Source organism: Peromyscus eremicus, chromosome 8a, assembly GCF_949786415.1.
Source record: "Peromyscus eremicus chromosome 8a, PerEre_H2_v1, whole genome shotgun sequence".
Taxonomy (NCBI): Eukaryota; Metazoa; Chordata; class Mammalia; order Rodentia; family Cricetidae; genus Peromyscus; species Peromyscus eremicus.
In genome coordinates, this window is record NC_081423.1 from 87,621,933 (window position 1) to 87,643,451 (window position 21,519).

Sequence of the window (21,519 nt, forward strand, 5' to 3'; positions counted from 1 at the left end):
TAAATAATCAGAAATATTTAGTTTGGAGAGACAAACAGAGTTGGAATCATTTTTAATTAAATGAGTGTCAGTATATTTCAGTTCTAATTTCTCCCTCAATAGTCATATGCTCTGTAGCATGTTGAATAATATATCTGTGTCTCAATTTCCTATCATAGCAACATTATCTATAACGTGACATTTCTGTAATTTTTAAAATTTTATATATATATGGGTGTATATTCATAAAAATCTAGGAGAAAAACCAAACTATAACATTGCTAGCCCAAGAGGAAGATGATTGAGATTATTGGGAAATCAAAGTATGAATGGCGAGGTGATGCTAAAGTTAGATCTTAAGTGTGGCTGGGGTTAAATGTCATATTAATGTCCTATTCTTGGGCCCTGTGTATTAGTGAGTAAAAATTCAGGTTTTAGAGTTAGACCTGGATTTAATTTTTTTTTTTGACAAGGGAGACAGGTACTGGGAATTAAACCAAGGGCTACATTGAGGTAATCCTCAACCCTGATCTAGATTGAATTTCTGATTCCTCTACCTGCTAGCTGTGTAGTGTTCTAACTTTCATACATACAAAAGAAAAAACAAATTTGAGAATACTACCATAATTCCCATCCTCAGAAGGCTGAGGAAAGAGTATTACAAGTTTGAAACTCATCTGGGTCCAACTGTGAATTTTGGCCTAGTCTAGCTTACATACTGAGATGTGCCTCAAAAACAGTAGGTCTAGACATACTCATTCTGAGACCGAAGGTGAATGGACATCAGCCAAAGAAACCACTTGTTTCTTGGTGAATCACCAGATCACAAGAAGAGTCCAGCTATGCAGGCTCCAGTTCATAATAATTCCATTATCTGAGTAATGCCATGTGCCATGCCCAAGAAACTCTGTGGAAGGGTTTAAACTTAGAGTGACTATCTCCATGAATGTACCCCAGTTTCAACAGTTGTCAGTATTTTCACTCAGACTCCATTTGTTCTTCTGCTTCTTTAATTGTGGCCAAGAGAACTAAATGTGGAGTGGTGCCTTAATGCCAGCTGCTCTGGGAGTGGGGAGGTGCCAGAGGCCATGACTTTGATCCCTGGTGGGCACTGATTTGTGCAACCAGGAGCTATTTTTGTAAGAACATGGAAAAGCTCCTGTACCTTTTCAACACTTAATGGGAGTTACACCTTTTTCTAGTATTCCTAAAAGGAGAATTTCAGGTAATCATTTAAGAACTAAGAAACGGAAATATAATCAAGTTTGCTTTGGTAGTTGGGTCAAGATAATGATTTTTTTATACCTCTGTTAGAAAGAACACATAGATCCATTTACTATTAGCACAAAGTGGTGTCATATTTAAATAGATGAGAAATCAGTAGTTTGTAATGAATGGATTGTGAAAATAATGTAGCATTGAATGAACATGCTAAGAGAATGCTGGGAATTAAAAAATAAAACATGGGCATAATGTTTCATTATTTGTATGCAGCCATCACGTTAGGATGCAGATTAGAGATTTAAATCATTTGCTATTAGGTATTTGCTTCTTGGGAAAATAATCATTATTTTCTCCCGGGGTATTGCCTACTTGAAGCAGAAGGTACTTTTTGCAGGTGGTGTATACCTGCTGAGTAGAGAATTGATTGGTATCTTCAAAAGTAAAGGCTCATAAAATGTCTTCTGAAATATTCACTAGCTTTTTTACAGCAGCTTATTTTTTTTGCTTGTTTCATATTTATCACAGAATTTAATTTGCTGTGATTTAAATTGCATTTTATTTCTCCCATGGTTATAGGAATGGTGCCCATATTTCATAATGTGTATCTAACACCTAACACAGTGCTGGACATCTGAAGTTCTCAGTAAAAAAAAAGTTTTAAAATTATTAAGTATTTTTCCCATATCGTCTAACATGAGATAACTCCAGTGCATTCTGCTAAAGAAAAAAAAAAAATCACAGGAGCAGATATGGTGATGCATCCTTGTTATCCAGCACTTGGAAGGCTGAAACAAGAGGCCTGATGAGACTTTGAGACCAACCTGGGCTATATTAAAAGACCCTGTTTCAAACAACCAAATACTTGCTAATCACATATTTATTTTTTAATCATGTATTTTAACATAATAATGCAATTTTTTTTTAGGAATATGGGCTCTTGAACCAGACAGCCTGTATTTAAAATATTAACAGTTGCTTAACTGACACTGAGTCCCGAGCAAGCAAGATCTTCATCTTTGCGGATTTTTCTACCTGTGAAATAGGATATTATAAAGATTAAATGATTTAATATATTTTTATGCACATAGGAATTTATTAGGTAGTAGTGGTTTAATAAACATTAGGGCTAATGCTGTTAACACTAGTAATGTGGTGTTGTTTAAAAATAACCATCATTTTTTAAAACAATAAAATATTCTGCGTTAAGTCCGATTTTATTATAGAATTTGGTATTTGTATTGAATTGGAAACTCAAGCAGAATTTATATCTGAAAATTATTCTCTCTGCTCCTTTTCCTTAAATCTGCTGTTGAATATCAAAGTCATTGAAGTATTAATTTCAGATATGACTTCTTCCAAAGTTCTTTTCCATCTTCTGCCTTCCACTCTCCCAAAACAATTTTATTCATTTCTTCTCTATGCTTTTTCGTACTTCCTTTGATTTCTAAAATAGTTCTCATATACATCGGCCTCTCTGTAGACTTAAACTGTTGCTCACCGTAATCACTAGAAAAGTATGGGAAGAGGAGTTGGTAAAGTTGTTTGTGATTTGTTATTGCAAGAGTATTGAATATATTTGATACCCAGTGGGAAAAAATTTACCTAAACGCATTATTTTTAATTTTTGAGAGAAGAAGGATCACCCTTTGTATCATACTTCCCTGAGGGTTGGAGAGATAGTAAGATCCAGAATACAACTGAAGAAGTTTGATTTCAAGTAGTACTATGATTTAAATGTGTCTCTCTAAAGCTCATCCAAACTTAGGTCCTTATACCAAATTTCCCAGCACCCTGATGGTCTGTTTTAATCATAACACATTTTGTATGTAATTTCCCTTTAAGTCTTTAAAACAAGACCTTTAAATGGAACATCTAGACTTGTAAGGTACTAAGTTTGTTGATATTTATTTAATATCCTTCATTTGAACAATTTAAATAGCTAATAAAGTTGAAATATATATAAAAATGAAATCCATTTTCATAAGTTTCACTTCCTTCTTTTAAAAAAATTGTTTCATTCTGAAAGTCAGTGTCCTATGTCCTTAATTCATTGTTTGTGATTTTTTTAAATTAAGATGCAACATAAATATAGAAAGTGTTTGAATGTAATTCTTTGTCCTGAAATCTTGTGAAGTGAATACACTCCTGTATATCACGTGCTAGCAGACTCAAGATAGAGAACCTTATCTGTTCTTACACTTGTATTCAGACACTTTCCTCATGCCTCCTCCATGCCCTTACCCATCTCTAGCATCTTTTGTTTCACTGCCTTTTTAGCTTATATAAATGAAATCCTTTAGTGTGTATTCTTAATACTATGCCAGATGTTTTGATTGCTCTTCTTTCATTTTCCATTATTGACGGTTGAGTTCAGATTTTGTTTATATGAACAATTCTGTGACTGCCTGTTAAATGTCAATTTTTTAAAAAAATTTTCCTAATAAGAAGCAAAAATGCAGGTGTTGAATGCTACAAATTTTAAGTTATATTTATTTAATGCAAAGTGCATGCATAGCAGGCATGCAGAAGCCATTTCTCAATTTTTATTAGATTTTTCTCATTGATTTGAGGTGCAGGGATTTGTTTTCTGGATATAGGCCTCTGTTGGTTATATGAATTGCAGTTATCTTTTTTTTAATTCTGATGTTATTTAAAAATATAGAGCATTTCTTGAGTTTATGTGTCATCCTTGCACACGGGCCATGATCATCTTCCCTGAATCATTAAATTTTAGTGTATGTGCTGCCAAATTGCAGTTATCTTCAGCCACTCTGTAGCTTATCTTTTCACCCTTTTACTAGTGTCTTATTAATAAACTCTACTTTGCCAAATTTTCTTTTTGTTGATTTTTTTGTATATTAAGAAATTTGGGGGGGCTGGAGAGATGACTCAGAAGTTAAGAACACTTAACTACTCTTGCAGAAGACCCAAGTCAGTTTCCAGTACCCTCATCAGGCATCTCCCGAGCATCTGTCACTCCATTTACAGAGACTCCAAAGCCCTCTGGATTCCACAGGCACCTGCTCCTCTGTGCACCTGTGAGGGGACCCTGCAGGTGTCAGTGCAGGCAGTGATCTGCAAAGAGATGAGAATGAAAACCCGGTTCAGATTGACTTTGACTTTGGGGAGTCTAATGCCAGCTAGTTCACCGACTGCATTTTCAAACACAGTACAATTTGGGAAAAAGTTTCCAGGCAACAGTCATTTCCAGTCCAGATGCACAATAAAGCTTAAGGTGTGACTACATAGAAACTCCTTTACAAAGTACGTGTGACCATGAGGGTGGGTTCTATAGCTAAAAGGCCTTGAATCTAATGTGGTCTCTGACCAAGATAGCAAGCATAAAGGTCAGCAAGCCATAGAATATGTGTGTTGTTATGATTGCTGAGATTAAAATACTATAAACAGTATGCCTGCTACTAAGTTACTTGTTTTACAGTGCTGGAGACCAAACACGGGCTCTTGGACATGGTAGGCAAATGCTCTATCACTACATACACCCTCACCATTTCATATTTCAGCATTCATTAGTTACACCATTTCCTTCCAGCAATGCACTAAATTATGGTAATTAGAAGCCTGGATTTTGGAGTAAGGGAGTCTGAGTAAAAAATCCTAGTTTTGGTGTGTATTGCTTGTGTGAATTTGAACTGATTATACTCCATATGCCTCAGTCTAATCTTACGTAAAGTTATAGTAATAATACCTACTTCATAAGGTTATAAAGATTAAGTAAGGTAAGCTGAATGTGGGAGTACATGGCAGTAATTCCAATACTCAAAAGGCTGAGGCAGGAAAATCGTGAGTTCAAGGTCAGCCTGTGCTGTAGAGTGAGACCCTATCTCAGAACACAACAAAATGGAGTTTCCTACACCCATAATGATTGAAACAACCTGCTCTGTTTTAAGCCACTGAGATTATAGGGTTATTTGTTTGACAAGTACTAAAAGTAGATGAGGGAAGATAAGGCAAGAGCACTACTGTCTTCTTACAGTCAGAAGATAGTGTCACATTCTTCATGAAGAAAGAAGTTGATCCAGGTACAGTGACATGCCTACTATTCCAGCGTTCAGGAGGCTGAGGCAGAAGAGTACAAGGTCAAGTTCAACTTGGGCTGTGGGGCAAAATACTGCCTAAAAATAATTTTTAATGATTAAATAAGTTGAGATTTGTAAAGTATTTTAGAATATCAACTTGTATATATTAAGTATTGTGTGTCACTAAACAATCATATAGTGATCCTTTGTTTCCCATATAGATTATAGCCTTATCTTCTTTCGTGTTTTATAAATACTAGTAAAACCCAGCATTATAACTTATGTTTAGAAAATATTTGGTAATTACAGCTTTTTAGGAGAAAATGAAATGGAGCCCTTGAATATCTAGAGACCTAGAATTTATTATAAAAATTGAGAATTAATTTAACATATAGCAGAGAAAAGGCATTGTTTGTGAGCTGAAGGAAAGCAGTTTATTGTTTTATTTAATCAATAAACAACAAGCTTCAGTCATTTGAGGATATAATACTACATAAACACATATTTATAGTATATAAATAATTCTGCCTATTATTTCTGTTCTGTTGCAAAGAAATTTATGGTACCCATTGAAAGGAAAAAAGATCCCTTGGCATAAATTCAATAATAATTCTGTGTAAATTTTTCCACAGACAGAACTTTAGTTTAGTACTAATTTACAAAAATATACGTGCATCCCTTGTCTGATGGTCCCGTTTGTGACCTTAGGAGGGAATTCAAGGTAAATGGGAAACTGAATGGTAAAAATCAAAACCTTTCTTAGCATTTGAAGTATTTAAATGTTTAATGCAGATTATCATAAACTATAAAATGCTTTTGTGTCTTGGTGACAAGCCATGTGACACTATAGCTAAAGCTTGCTGTGGTAAAAAGATACAAGAAGCATTCTAAAATACTCTATAGGATCTGTGTATGACTTCTTACGAAGTGAGAGTAAGCACATCTGAACTTAAAACCTGAAAAATACTGACTTATGTCCATGTAAATATATCATGGAAAAACTTTTCCATATCACATTTATGATGGATCATTTTGAGCTCCTTGGCTCAGTTTTCAATGATTTAAAAAAAAAAATCTTAGGAATGAGTAGTCGAAGGTTAGTGGGGGAGGTGGCTGCAGACAACGCTAAGTTTGGGAAAGATAATTCTTATAGTTGGCAGCCATTGAAATGCCAATCTATCTAGAAGAGAAACCCAAAAGCTAATTGTATGGAAAGAATGTAACATTATTTAAGCAAGAGGGCTAAAATGAGTGCCAGAGATTGGGAATTTTAAGGATCTAAATTTCAGGGCAAAAATGAGCCATAGTTTCCTTTTGAAGTGATAAAAATATTCTAAAATTGTGGTAATAGTGATGTAATTTTATGAATAAACTGAAAGCCACTGAATCAACTATTCACTGGGGTAAAATTTACAGTATCTAAATTCTGTTTTAATTGGGGCAGGGGGATGAAATGGTGACTGAAGCACCCTAGCTTAGAGTAGGAGCACAACCAACATAAGGACATTTGTGTACAGGATCACCATAGGTAGCAGTGAAATGTGTTACATGGAGGGAGAACAGACTAAGAAGAATAGAGGCCTACTTTGTTAATGTTATAGGAAGAGAATTGTATCTTATGGACTAATCCTAAAGTATTGAGTTAGAATTAGAGATGTCACTGAGAACTCTGTGTGTGTGTGTGTGTGTGTGTGTGTGTGTGTGTGTGTGTGTGTGTGTAGGTTTACAAACAAAAATAGAAATAATATATGTGTACATACATTTGCACATATATCTATATACAAATACTACTTTGCAAATATATGTATTTATGAATACGACCTGAATGTTCACTGAACAGGTCCTGGAAGGAGTGATATCCCAGTAATAATTGACACACCTAGTATATAGCTGTTGATGTTCTAAATACCTTTTTTCTCTAAGAAGAACAAAGACTTCTGAAGAGATTGTTTAATTCCATAGCTGAGATGGGAAAATACCAGATGAGCCTGAAAAATCATGTGCCATAGAGCTGTGTCCAAAACATGGCAAGAATATGTTAAAAGGCCCTAAGAGCCTAATTAAAGGAGCTTACTTACCTTAGCTAAATCTAACACAATTTAAACTAAATCAATACTGATAGTAACCAATTATAGCCCACCACATAAGATAAGAATCAGTGAAATGGATGGGTAGAAAAAAGTCACTATTTGAAAACAATGACAGTAATTAATCCAACCAGGAAACATTAATACTGAAAATAAGAAAAATTCATTGAAGAAGAGTCAGACAAGGATCTATTTATACACCACTGTTCATACTTACTGTTCACTGTAATTAAAAGCTGAAAACTATCCAGGTGCACAACAATAGGTAAATGAATACTATTCTATTAAAAGGGAATGACATTCTGATGCATGTTAAAACACTAAAAACCTTGAACTCATTGTGCTAACTGATAAGCCAGACTCCAAAGAGTAAAATACTATGTGATTCTATTTACACAGGGTGCTTAAATCAGGCAACTTCACAAGGGAAGAAAGTAGACTAGCAGTCACTAGGGGCTGGTAAGAGGAAGAGAGAGGACAAGGAAAATCACTGTTTAATGGGACTGTATTTCTTAGGGACAATGAGAAGTTCTAAAAGTGGATAGTGACTGTGGTTACACAACATTGTATATGTACTTAATGTCAAAGAATTATAGCACCTAAAAACAGCCTAAAGGAAAATTACATATATATATGGAATTTGTATATGTGTGTGTATATATATATATATGTAAATATATAATCACCACAAAGTATTTTAGGAAATGGAACATTTTACATAATTCCAGTCCTCCCATCAAAATATGTGTTAATTACAATGGGGGAAAGTATAATTTTAAAATAGAAAAATCTGGCAGACACTGGCATAACAAAGTGATCAAAGTTAACATAGCAAAACTTTTTTGACATTTCTGCCAAAACATATAACCTGGACTGAATCAAAAGGTAAATTGAGGAACATTGTACTAAACACCTGGACTGTAAGCCTTATAAGAGTCAAGGTCATGGCAGTTAACAGTAAAGTACTGTTTTGGAGTTTTAAAAATGAACTGATAACTAAGTGAGTTGTGTAAAGCTAAAATGCCCCCTCCTGCTCCAGAGCATGTCACCAAGCAAGGATTCAAGCTTGGGTTCAGCATGGGGCTGAAGTCATAGTAATGGGAAGGGTTAGGATCCTGATTTCTGTGCTGGCTTGTGAGTTATACAAAAGAGCGTGTTTATAAAAAATGCATAGCTTTGGAGGATGAGGAGAATTCTATAACTTTTATATGGCTAAGGGGGGGGAAGATTCTTAGTCCTATTTTGAAACTTCATCAAAGGTTGAAATTACTTCAGAATATAAAAGGAGTACTTTTCACTCTTTAAAAAGAAAAACCATCAAAAGAACTTGAATGAAATAGCTGTTGTGGCTATAACGTAGATTCCCAAGAGTGAAACTGTGCTTGAAAGCTACTGGTCAAAAAACAGGAACATTTTTCTGTTTGGCATGTTACAAAAACATTTCTTAAATTCAAGTATTTCCTGTAGATAGATTGAGAATAGTCTCAGTAGATTGTGTGTGAAAATTACAGTCTTTAAAAGTAGGGAAGTCAAGGGCTTGGAGATGGATCAGGTATTAAAGTGTTAGCTATGCACACAGGAGGACCTGAGTTCAATCTCCCACCCACATACAATCCTGTCAGGGTGGCACGTGATTGTAATCCCAATACCAGGAAGGTAGAAACAGGTAGATCTCTAGGACTAACTAGCCAGCCCTTCCTAATCAACCTTCCCAAGTACCACTGAAAGACCCCCATCTCAAAAACAAGGTAGATGGCTCCTGAGGAAGGCCTGAGGTTTACTTCTGGCCTCTACACACACAAGCATACATGAATCCACACAGAAGTTTAAAAATTCAGCTGATAGACTGGAGCATTATAATTTTTGAGTTTAGAATGTGAAAACTAAAGAAAAAACCAAACTGAATACAAAAACAGTAATAGAAGTAGACCATTTTATTTTTAAGATTCATGTTTGCTGTCTTCTTGCTCCAGGTGATGTTGAACAGGAACTTGGGCCACCTCCATCTGTAGATGAGGCAGCAAACACACTCATGACTCGTCTGGGTTTCCTCCTTGGAGAGAAAGTCCCGGAAGTACAGCCAGGTGACCAGTACAGCATGGAGGTTCAGGATGAAAATCAGGTAAGCTATGCTTTATCAATTTAGCTAAACAATGCGAATTAGCATTTTATAGCAGGAAGAGAAAGATGATTGGATATGTGCTCATTCTGGAAGGAATGATATCAATTGTAAGAATTCATTTTGAGGCCTAGAATATAACTTAATTTTCCATAATCACTCTATTTCTTGTTTGTGTTTTATATATGTAAAAAACAGAAAACTAATGAATTACTAAATAACAAATAAGCTACTCAAATGACAGAATTGAGGGATTAACACTGCACTGAGAAATTAGAGTATACACTATTCCCAAGTATATGTGCATTATTGGCAGATTAATGATATGCTGAGCCTAGAGCAGATCCTAATCCATTTCTAAAACTACCAATTACTTCTACCACAGTAGAATTAATGATAAAATAACTTAGAAAATGACAGCTAAATATCCCCAAATATTAAATATCCCCAAATGCTTAGCTATTAAATAATGCACTTCTCAGCAGCCTTTGAATCCAGGAAATTAGAAAAGACTTCAAACTGTTGCATGAAAGCTAAGTATAATGTATAGGATATAACTCAAGGTTTACTGAAAAAAATAAAGACTACTTTTGAATGCATTTATTAGAAAAGTTGAAAAGCTGAGAAACTAATGGTCTGAGTATCCATCTCAGAAAGCTTTAAAATACTACTTTATAGTTAACTTTCTTTTAACTTTTCTTTTCTGTCAACTTCCCACAAGTTAGAGTTATCTGGGAAGAGAAATCTCAGTGAGAAATGCCTTTGTCAGATTGCCTGTAGGCCGGTCTGTAGGGCATTTTCTTGATGAATGATTGATGCGAGGGCCCAGCTCACTGTGTGTAGTGCCACCCCTACCTGGGCTAGTGGTCTAAGATTATATAAGAAAGCAACCTAGCGGGAAACACCAGTAGGCAGCAATCCTCCATGGCCTCTGCTTGAGTTCCTTCCTCCAGGTTCCTGCTTTGAGTTCCTCCTCTGACTTCCCTTCATAATAAACTATAATTGTAGGCTGAAATAAACTCCTTCCTTCCCAAATTGCCTTTAGTCTTTTTCTCAGTAATAGAAACCTAACTAGTTCAGTGCCTTATAGTGAAATATTTATTCAGGCCTGGGGAGATAATCTTGACCTACCCATATCCAGGGAACTAAACCTAGGGCCTTGTACTTGCTAGGCAAATGCTTTACCACTGAGGTAACTCCCAGATACTTCTAGTTTCTTGATATTTATGTCATGTTAGCATGTGACTGTTCTAATAATTACCACTATCAGGATACCCTCCTCCTTCTTATAGCCAACTACTTCATCTTTTTCTACAAAGCCACATTTCTTCAGAGACGATAAAATTAGTCATTTTGCTTTTGAGACTCATGTCACTGTGATTTCAAGTCAAGTCACAAATATGTAGACTTTGCCTTACTTTTAAATATATTTGTAAGACCATATCTCCAAATAAAACTCTAAAACATAAGGCTGGGAAATAGCTGGTGGTAGAGTGCTTGCCCAGCAAATGAAATGTCCTGGATTAATTTTCATCCTCTCACCAAGAAAGAAAGAAAAGAAGGGTGACAAGACAACAGGAATTTTTGTAACAATAATACTTTGTAAGCTGAAAGTGCCATATAAATAAAAAGTATATGGTAATATACAGTATAATTAGTATGTAAAATATGTAAGACTATGGCTTAGAAAATTATTTCATTACCTTCATATTTTTGATAGTTTCATTTTCATACTTATTATTTGTGTATGTATGGCAGAAGTATGGCACTCAGAGGACAACTTGTCTGAGTTAACTCTTTCCTTTCACTGTGTGGGTCCCCAGAATCAAACTCAGGTCATCAGCCTTGGCAACAAGAGCTTTTACTTGCTGTGCTGTCTCCCTGGTCCCTGTTTTCACATTTCTTTCTTTTCTTCTTATTTAATCTGTGTAAGTGTTTTGCCTGCATGTAAGAAATAAGTGAAAATATGTAAAAATATTTAAAATTGGTTAAGCATTACATAAATGTAAAAAAAATGACAGTTGTAGCTTCTTGGAAAATATTTTTAGCCATCTTGGAACCACATAAAAAGTGGCTCTGGCCGGGCAGTGGTGGCGCACGCCTTTAATCCCAGCACTTGGGAGGTAGAGGCAGGTGGATCTCTGTGAGCTCGAGGCCAGCCTGGGCTACCAAGTGAGTCCCAGGAAAGGCGCAAAGCTACACAGAGAAACCCTGTCTCGAAACCCCCCCCCCCAAAAAAAAAAGTGGCCCTGGGCTGGAGAGATGGCTCAGTGGTTAAGGGCACTGGCTGCTCTTCCAAAGGTCCTGAGTTCAATTCCTAGCAACCACATGGTGGCTCACAACCATCTGTAATGAGATCTGGTGCCCTCTTCTGGCCTGCAGGGTTACATGCAGACAGAACACTATATACATAATAAATAAATAAATATATTTTTTTAAAAAGTGGCTCTATTGACCACTGAAATTTGTAGACTAGAAAGATTATTAAGAACTAGGAGGTCATTATCTTTGGTAACTTTCTTCTGAGCTAAATACATTTTGACAAAGATGGACTAGCGTTCAGGAAGACCCTATAGTGAAGATGTCCCAGATTAGTACTGTGGTGACAGAATCTAACAGGCAGATTAGAATAGATCATTTTCTGTAAAAGAACAATTACTGAAAGTGATAGTTAGCTTCAATAATTGTATTTTCTTCTTTCAAGTCCCTAAGGTGTTAGGATGAATGTTAGGAGTTTTATCTTCGACTAGCCTGCATTTTTTAAATATGATTGAAAAAAAAGTATTATGATTGCACAAGTGTATGTGTGTGCATGATGTGTGTATGTATAAAAGCACATGTGTGGAGGAGCACATGGACAGTCATGAATGTATAGAGAAGTCAGAGGACAACTTTATGGAGACATTTCTCTCTTTCCATCATGTGGGTTCCAGGGATCAGACTCAGGGCATCAGGCTTACACAGCAAGGGCTCTTGTACCATTGTACCATCTCACTAGCCACTCAGCTGTATTTATGTGGAACCTTTAAAATGTCCAGATTGTGAACTTCATTTTGCTCCCTCTGGAGAATGGTAAGGACAATTGGAAAACTGCTAAAAACTTGTAGAGTTGGAATAACTTAATTAAATACCCATTTGGCCTGCAGCATGGAAAATAATAGCTATATCTTGTTCACTAGCCTCCATATATAAATGTAAGGGCTGTCTTTTAATTCTTAAGCCTTGAACCATTTTTGAGTTTCTAAACAATTATGGATTTTGCTTTTATATTTAAGGCTTTTAAAGCATGTATTCTATGACACTTGCTTTATTTTGTAAAAAAAATAATATTAAAAATCGTGTGTTTGGGGTTAACCTTCACATAGCCTTTATTATGTACATGATACAATGCCTGTTGACAAAGACCAGAATGGGAATCTTGTCTACAAATAGAAATGGGTTGTTAACAATGGATCTATCCCAAAATAAACTTTTTTTCAGTGTATGACAAGTATAGATACACCCAGTATAAAATACGGAGTACAGTTCATTTCATCATCCCACAAGCTACATGAACTGAGTGCAGGAAAGGTAAAATTGTGTATTGACCTCCCTGTAATGGTTGGGACCAGGCTAGTCCCTTTACCACTTACTACAGTAGTTAGAATGCAATATGTCACCAAGGTGGCTTCCTGGCTGAGAGGTGGAATGAGTGGGAGTGACTCTGTCCCTCCAGTCCCTAGCAAGGGCAGAAGAATGAAATCACCTTCCTTCCCTTCTCAGATTATATTAAGGCCAAGATCCTCTCGCCCTAAGAGGCCAGAGATGATCCCCTCTCCCACAATACCGAAACCCTGTGTTGTATTTGTGAGCCAGCCTACATGTAAGGGAAATGAGCACCTGGGCCTTAAAAAATTTGTGTGTTGAATTTTTAAGTTGAGGTGCTCTAGGTCTCAGTATTTGTTGGTTTTGTTGGAGCTTTGTTTTCTCAGTATGTCTTATAAGTGGTTTTGCTGCACTCTCACTTAAAGCTGATGCTCTAGTGACCAATGAATTATAAAAGACAGGTTACAAAGAAATTGAAACTCCTCTTTTCTCTGGAGAAATACTATATAGTAGAAGAAAGTTACCTCATAGATTTTGAGGGCTTATTTCATTGTAAGGAAAAAAATCAGTTCCTGATATTACTAATTTGATTAAAATAATTTATTTGGTTGTAATGTGATAATACTGTTACTTTTGTTTAAGTCAAATGTGTCTTTTATGACCAGGCATAGTACAGAAACTAAAATCCAACACAGATTGAACATAGATAATTAAACATAGGGGATTGCATCCAGAAATCCTTATCAAATTAGTTGAAAATTATTAATATTCTTGCAGTTAATAATCAACACATTCTCTAGTTATTAAATGTGTAGATTCTCAATTTCAGCAAAGAGACTATTGATGGAGACTATATGTAAAATATTTGAAAGGCTTCTTTCAAATTTAATATTTGGACATGTTAAAATTTATCATTAGTGCTTCTTCAGGTAATTTCATCTTTGATCACTTACGACTTTTATAAGGATAAAATTACTTTAGTGCTTGACAAAAAAGTACTTTTATTCACTACATCAGTAATTTATTTGGGTAGAAAGAGATGAAGAAAAAATTGGATCTCTCATTTTTTGGACAAACCAGAATATATTACCACTAACCTTTTGGTAAGTTTTAATTCCTTCATATTAAAAACTTACCAAGGAAAGCTGGACATACTGGTGCACTCATGTAATAGGAGAACTTGGGAGGTAGTGGCAAGAGGGTCAGTAGTTCAGGATCATCCTCCTTCTGAAACTTAGAAAGGCGGTAATCTCAGGTATAAGAGTTTTTCAAGATATAAATTTATCTTTATACATAATTACTTTTTACAAGAATTGATTTTTGTGTTAAATAAACATCATTTACTCTGTGTTAACAGAAAAGCTTATAGAATAAGGTATTTTGCTCTGCATTCATGCCCTGTGTATCAGTAAGATCCTTCTTTTCATTAAGAACTTTTTTTATTTCTCCTAGCTGCAGAGTCATTCTTTTTCTAGCCAAAGAAAGTTTTTAACAAGACAAAGTTCCAAGCCTTCTGAAAAGTTTCATTGATTGGAAATAGCACTTTGTGTTTAAAAAGACATTTCTGTTAGTCTAAAGCAGAAAAACTTGCCACAAGTCTGTTCGTGTTAAGCGGTCAAGTTTAACCTTAATTGTAGAACATGGGATCTCATCGTAGAAAGCAAAAACAGTTGTAAAGGCTACATGGATATTATTGTTGATTTTTTTTTAAATCAGGTTATTGTTTGGCCTGGAGATACATTTTAACAGCTTATCAGTTGACCTTACTTTGTACTGATTGGTTTTTTCAGACCTCAGCAATCACCCAGCGGATAAGTCCCTGCTCCACCCTGACTAGCAGCACTGCCTCTCCACCAGCCAGCAGCCCCTGCTCCACGCTCCCGCCAGTCAGTACAAATGCAGCTGCCAAGGACTGTAGCTATGGGGCTGTCACCAGCCCAACCTCCACCCTAGAAAGCAGGGACAGTGGTATCATTGGTGAGTTTCTTTTTATAATAATCACTTTGTATCTTTTTATTTTTTTAAGTGCAAGTTTAAGGTTTTCAGAGGTATATTTTGAGATATGTATGTAAACTTGTTCTTTTTTAAAACATTGAAGTGATAAAGGTCGACAAAATGAAAAACATTTATTTAATCACTTTTTTTCAGGCCTTATTTGGTAAGATATAGAATGTTCTGTACACTAGTTTCTGTAAATGCCATATTTTGTCTCTGCCGTCACAGTAGTTGTCCAGAAAAGTTAATTCTTCACTAGTGTAGTAGAATTTTGTGAAAACAGAGAAAGGAGATTAAGATTAAAGGGCTAAAGATCTGCAATTTGAGTTGTCCTGGGGTGTGTCTGTCTTGTGTGTGCATCAGTCCTTTGATGAGGTTTGGAAGCCCCTTCTGACCATGTTTCTTATCAGTAGGACATCCTATTTTCTGCCCTTAACAAAGTAGAATAAATTTGTTCTGTTGCTTATGATTTTGGGACCTTAGACCAATGTGTTATGACAAGAAAAAAAAACAAACCATGCTGTGGGTTACTGTGGAGACATGGTGCTCTGAGCCTAGGTGGTTTACTACAAGGTGGTTTACTGCTGAATGCAGCCTAAAAGCGTGAGCCTACAGTAGGCAGAGTAAATGATCTTCCTCTCCCTCTCCAGAGCAGAACTCAGCACTCGGTTCATCTTCCCCGCTCTCCAGCCCATCTCAGGGATTTGCTGGCAAGCTAGTATAAATGAAATGGGAGTTCCACATTCAGTGAGACAGTGTCCCTCAAAAATTAAGAATAATGGCCTCAGGGGCATGAAAGCAGGAGAGCTGGCCCTGCCCCTACCAGCTGCAGCTTGTAGAAAAGTGGACCCTGAACCTCACCTGGGCAACATAGTAAGAGTTGGCCCTGGTGGTATGGGTGTGAGTGAGCCAGCCCTGAGGGCATGAGACTAGGAGAAATGGCCCTGCCTCTTACTGCCTGCTTCATTGGGTGAGCTAGTCTGGGCAGTGCTGGAGAGCTCGCCCTGGTGGTAAGGTTGAGGGAGAGCTGGCAGGCTGACCAACCCAGCTACCTACCCAGCGCCAGAACCAGGACTGGGAGTTGGCCCATCCCAACATCCATCCCATCTATGATCTGCTGAAGCATATGAAGGTGCTGGTCCTGCAGATCCAGAGCTACAGTACCTCTGTAACCCAGGGCAACAGCAGGAAATCCAAGAGGAGTCCCAGTGAGGAACCAGTATTGACAGTATAGCAGAAGCCAGAGGCCTAGAACCACACCAATGACTCATTATAATACACACTCACAAGTAAAGATGTGTGGACTAAAGGGTATACTGTGTGACTCACTGTGCCACAGTACAGCTTCCACAATGAGATTTTTTTTTCTTTTAAATTTTATTTTATTTTATCTTGGGTCGAGGGGAAGTTGCAAGGGCAGAGGGAAGATGAATGAGATCAGGATGCATGATGTGAAATCCACAAGAATCAATAAAAAGTTTAAGAAAATTAGAATAAAACTAAATTTCTGTTTCTCATACTGTATAAAACCAAAGGAGATCAGTGACCTTAATATGAGGCCTAAAACTTTGAAATAACTAGAGAAAAACATGGGGAAAATAGATTGAGAATGTACGTTAGTGCAATCGCTATGAATATATGTAAACACCCCCCACCATCACCACTCAGGGTATACAGCTAAAGGAATCTCAGTCAGCATACAGTAGGAATTCTCCATACCCTGTACTAGATGTAGTAGCCAAATGATGCTGTCAGCCAAAGTGACTGTCAACAGGTGAATAGATAAAGATAGTTGTAACACAAATTCCTAAGCGGTCGGTCTTTTAATAGAAAACCTGGAGCCTGATATTGGGGTGACAGCTGAAAGATCAAAGAAGCAGAGTAAGTCGCATCCACCACGACTTACCTCACTAACTCCACAGCCTGAAAGAGCTCCAGCCGAAAGGGCTTCAGCTGAAAAAGCCTAGCCGAAAGGCCTTCCTCAGTTGAAAAGCCTTTAGGAGGGAAATGTAATGAACTGTGTCTTTTTAAATATATTTCCTTTAATAATTGGGTTATTAAGTATATTTTAACAAATAGTCTAAGATACATTCTATTCAGATAAGAACAATAGCAGTATAAAGCTATGTTTATACTCCGAGAAGAGAAAAACGTCTTAGTAAAGAAAGTTGGGCTTTATTCCTGAATGTAAGAGTGTTTTCTGTGTATTTCTCTTCTGCCTGACAACCAGATGATGAGAGTGTTCTAGTCTAGGGCCAACATTGCATAGACTAAGGAGGAAGTATAAAATACAGACAGTAAGACTGAGCAGTCACCGTGGAGCAGCCGTGGTGCAGGAAGGCCTGGACAACAGCCCCGACAAGACCCCAGACTTAAAACAATAAATGTGAGTCTTCATAGAGCTGTTTTGCTGCAAGTCACAGAGAGGTCATTGCCAAATTGCCAAAGTGAGTTTTCTGTTGAGCAATGTGGTTTCATGATTCCTTCACTGATAGTATAGATTGCAGTTGCATCATCCTGCCAGTACCATCAAGACCTGATTCTGATGCTTCAAGGAGAAACTGCAGAAGCTTAGAAAACGGTCAATGACAAAGGAAGAACTCACAAAAATGAAACCAGAGCTAGAAGCTACGTATTTTGCAATATTCAAGAAGACATTTGCAATACATGATGTGTTCCTGTGTCGTGTTACAGCACATCCTATTTTAAGAAAAGATTTAAATCTTCATATCTTCTTGGAATATAGTCAAGATTTAAGTGTGTGAGAAAGAAGAAAAATGAAGATTTCTTCAAAAATGGGATTAAGTCAGGAGCTAGAGTAATTGCTTTAGGATTGATTCCTTTGAGCATAAATGAACATTCCTTCTAGTCTGTCAGTCTGTCATTACTGAGTTGGGAAAGTATCTGTTAAAGCCAGATGACAAGATTCTCCAGAATACAGAAGGTGGCTTCAATAGGATTGGGTTTTCATCGTATGCTTTAGGAACTCAGGGTTCTACAGATACATGCAAATGAAATTATAATTAAGAACATTAAATATAAGTTAAAAGAAAACTTTCCATTGGCAGCATAGAGAACAGACACTTGAATGTAAGCAAGTATTTTTAAATATTTTTGTCAAAACAAGGATAAATTTTTATGGGGAAAAAAGTGAACAAACATTGCACATCTAAAAAGCCCAGCATTCAGGAGGGTAGGGAAGGAAGGTTGAAGGTCTAGGCCACCAAGGGCTACACAGCAAGACCCTACTTCAGAGGTTAAAAAGTAAAGAAAAATAAAAAGTTCCTTAAAAAACTTTTATTCATTTATAATTTCTGTATGTGCACATGTGTTCGTATACTCATGATTGGGGGCAGAATGTGATGCCGCAGGCACATGGAAGTCAGAGGACATTTGTGGAATCAGTTTTCTACTTCCACCTTTATATGGATTCCGGAGATTGAACTCAGGTCACCAAGCTTGGACAGCAAATGCCTTTTATCCAATGAACCATGTTGCCCTCCCTTCTTAAGTAAAAGTTATTTTAATTAAGTTACCAACTGCTAGATTTCTCTTTAGACTCCAGAAGGTTTGGCTGTTAACCAACCCTAAGTGAGCACTTAGGGATAAGAAATAAATGGGGAAACAAGTGTTTTCTATCATTCAAGGCTAGAGAGTATTACCCTTCAGTACTGTACATGCAAATTCACATTTATCCTTAGACAAAATTAGTGTTTTTCTCTTCCTGGGCTGTAAGTACAGAGTGTAATTAGTAATACTTCTTTGTATATGCAGATTAGTCTGTGTAAAGCTTTTTTCAGTTTATTACTTGCCCTTTATCCTCAATCTCTTCCATTGTATGTATTCTAATATGTTTATATAGCTTCTTAGATATTAATGCAGCCTTTCAAAGTATATATTGCTGTGGTGTGTGTTTGTGTATTTGTGAAATACACAAAGTGGCATGTTAAATTAATATAAAACTTTTTAAAGAACTATGTAATACCCATTTTCTCTGACTACCTCAAGTATACTACCTCAAGTGCAGTACCCCCAAAGCCAGAGAAGACAAAAGTATACATTCCTCACATTTCATTTATGAACATTTAGCTTACCCCCCTGCCTCTATCATTTGTTCACAGATGTCCTCAAATTTATACCTGATTTCTGGGTCATGTGGTTTATGATTAGTTAACTTTATAAAGTGTGGCAGAGTGTTTCCAGCAGTGTATAAAGCTTCTTTTCTTTTTTTCTCATATCTTTGTCATGACTCCCTACTGTATTACAAAAATTCCAAACTATGAGTATTTTAAGATAAATTTACACCAAATATGTTTGACTACAAGATCTCATCTGAACTGTGAGGTTGTTTATATTCTTTTCCTGCTCACCACTTATATTTATAGATTTTATTAGAAAAATGTTATTATATTTCATACTAAGATGCTACTCCCCAATCATGTATGTAATTTTATATATGAATCTTAGCCTTTCTAAAATTAGAAAATTTCTGTATTCTGTAGCACAACTGATTCAGAGTTTCATATATGAAATTGTAGACCTGGGTTATTTGACTTACTAATCTTAGTAAATCCAATGGTTATAAAATTGTGTCTCTCTTTACTTTGCATTTCATATATAAACTTCCCATCATATGCAAAAGAAAAAAGCTAAGCATAAAACCTTTGAGCACAAAGAAAGCAGCAAGTATTAAAGGTGGGAGAAAAATGAGCCACTAGAAACAAAATCAAGTAATAGGTAAATAGCAGAGTTGGAGCAGTGCAGTACCCCCAAAGCCAGAGAAGACAAAAGTGTGATGGAAGGAGTGAGTGGAGTCTTGTGAAGACATAATAAAAACTTGAAGGCCCCAAGAACTATGAGAGCGATTAACAAATGGAATTAACTGTTTTTTCTGGATTGGTTTTCTTTTAAGGACTACCAAATCAGAGCATTGATATATGTTGTGGAAGGACTACCAAATCAGAGCATTGATATATGTTGTAGCTAGTATGAATGTCATGGCAATAAGTATATCTCTGCTATTTACAGTATACATGTCAATGCATGGATTCACCTATTTAAAATAGATATTGAGTAGGTAAAAAGCATATAACAAAGTTTTATAATACAAAATCAACACAAAAATAAATTCCTCTCCTATATCCTAACAACTAAAAAATTCAAAAACAAAATTAAGAAAATAGGTCCAAAAATACCACAAATTATTATAAAGGAGAACTGGGAAGATTGCTCTGCTGATAAAGTACTTTGCATGCAAGCATGAGAACAAGTTCCACCTCTGCTACAGTGATGTGCTCCTTTGACCCCTGGACTGGGGAGGCCAAGACAAGAGGAGGATCCCTTGGAGATTGCTGACTCTCAAAAGATGAAGAGCAGCTAAGCAAGATCATCCTCTGGCAAGCATGCCAAAATATTTAAAATCCTATTTATAATAAACAGGAAACTAAAAATGCCTCAATTTTTAAATACCATAAATATGTAAATATCTTCTCTGGAGTCCTGAAAACTTTCTAATTACTAGGTATTTTGATCCTATGTGGTCTTGCTTCACCTTAAATATGATACAGTATGTATCAAGAAAGCATTCTCTAATGGCATCATATCTTCCTTCACAATGCTCCATCATAGTGCTCCTCAAGTCTGAGGTGGGAAACTATCAAATACTTGCAGGGTAATTTTATATTTGTAATTTGTATTGATATAATTTTCAGCATAAAATTTTGTGCCTTATCATACTACTAATTATAATCTATCACTATTACATTAAGCAATAATTTTTATAACCCCAGTTTTTCTGAGATAAAATTGTTGATGTATACGTACAATTTCTAACATTCCTTTTTCATACCAAGTTTCATTTAGATTCTTTTGGAATGGATGTGTAGCAAATGATGAACTGAAGTGTGAATCCATTTTTGTTTCTGCCTTTTATTTACCTGAAAATCACAGTTCCCTTCAGAAGAGTTTAAATCTTGAGTCCCCCTTTCAGTCAAATCTTGGGATTATTTTTTTCTTTCAGTCTTGAGGTTTTTTGAAATAACCGATTTTATATCTTAATATCATTTAGCACCTACAGACTAAATTTCTGTGGCCATATCCTTTATTCAATGGTTATGTTTCACTTCTGTAGCCAAAAAGCAAAGTTAACAGCTCCTCCTTTGTTCCTTGGAGGAATATTTAGTCCAGCAGAATGTTATGTTCTTTATTTCATCCAAGTCGCCCTCTGAGTCATTTGCTGAGTGCTAGATAATTTGAATTAGTTTTTTCATGCCTTTCTTGTTTGTTTTCAGAAATGTGCAGGCTCACTACTGAGTTTCATAGTTCTGTATTCTCAACTCCATCATCTTTCCAAAGTGTCTACTTGTAATACTTAGCATTAGAAGATCTGAAGTAGTCATTGGACTATATTTATATTGCAAGATGTATTTTGTAAAACAATCTGGACACTTTGTTCATTGAAATGATTTAAAAGACCAAATGACATTTTTCTTCA

The 21,519-nt window shown here is 36.1% G+C and overlaps 1 protein-coding gene, 1 long non-coding RNA gene and 1 other non-coding gene across 4 annotated transcripts in view; 1 reads left to right on the forward strand and 2 right to left on the reverse strand.

The window, feature by feature from the left end:
- Tanc2 (tetratricopeptide repeat, ankyrin repeat and coiled-coil containing 2) overlaps positions 1–21,519 on the forward strand; it is a 304,791-nt gene that overhangs the window by 159,704 nt on the left and 123,568 nt on the right. For both annotated transcript variants that reach the window (XM_059271952.1, XM_059271953.1), the window contains exons 5-6: positions 9,301–9,449; positions 14,822–15,008. In XM_059271952.1, the coding sequence (XP_059127935.1) occupies positions 9,301–9,449; positions 14,822–15,008 (336 nt within the window). The remainder of the gene's footprint in view (positions 1–9,300; positions 9,450–14,821; positions 15,009–21,519) is intronic.
- On the reverse strand, positions 3,856–3,959 carry LOC131918100 (U6 spliceosomal RNA). Its single transcript, XR_009380848.1, has one exon. It is a non-coding gene; the product is annotated as a U6 spliceosomal RNA (small nuclear RNA).
- LOC131917839 (uncharacterized) lies at positions 9,244–14,546 on the reverse strand. Its single transcript, XR_009380749.1, has 3 exons — positions 14,168–14,546; positions 11,150–11,387; positions 9,244–9,535 (listed from the first exon to the last, which is right to left on the reverse strand). It is a non-coding gene; the product is annotated as an uncharacterized LOC131917839 (long non-coding RNA).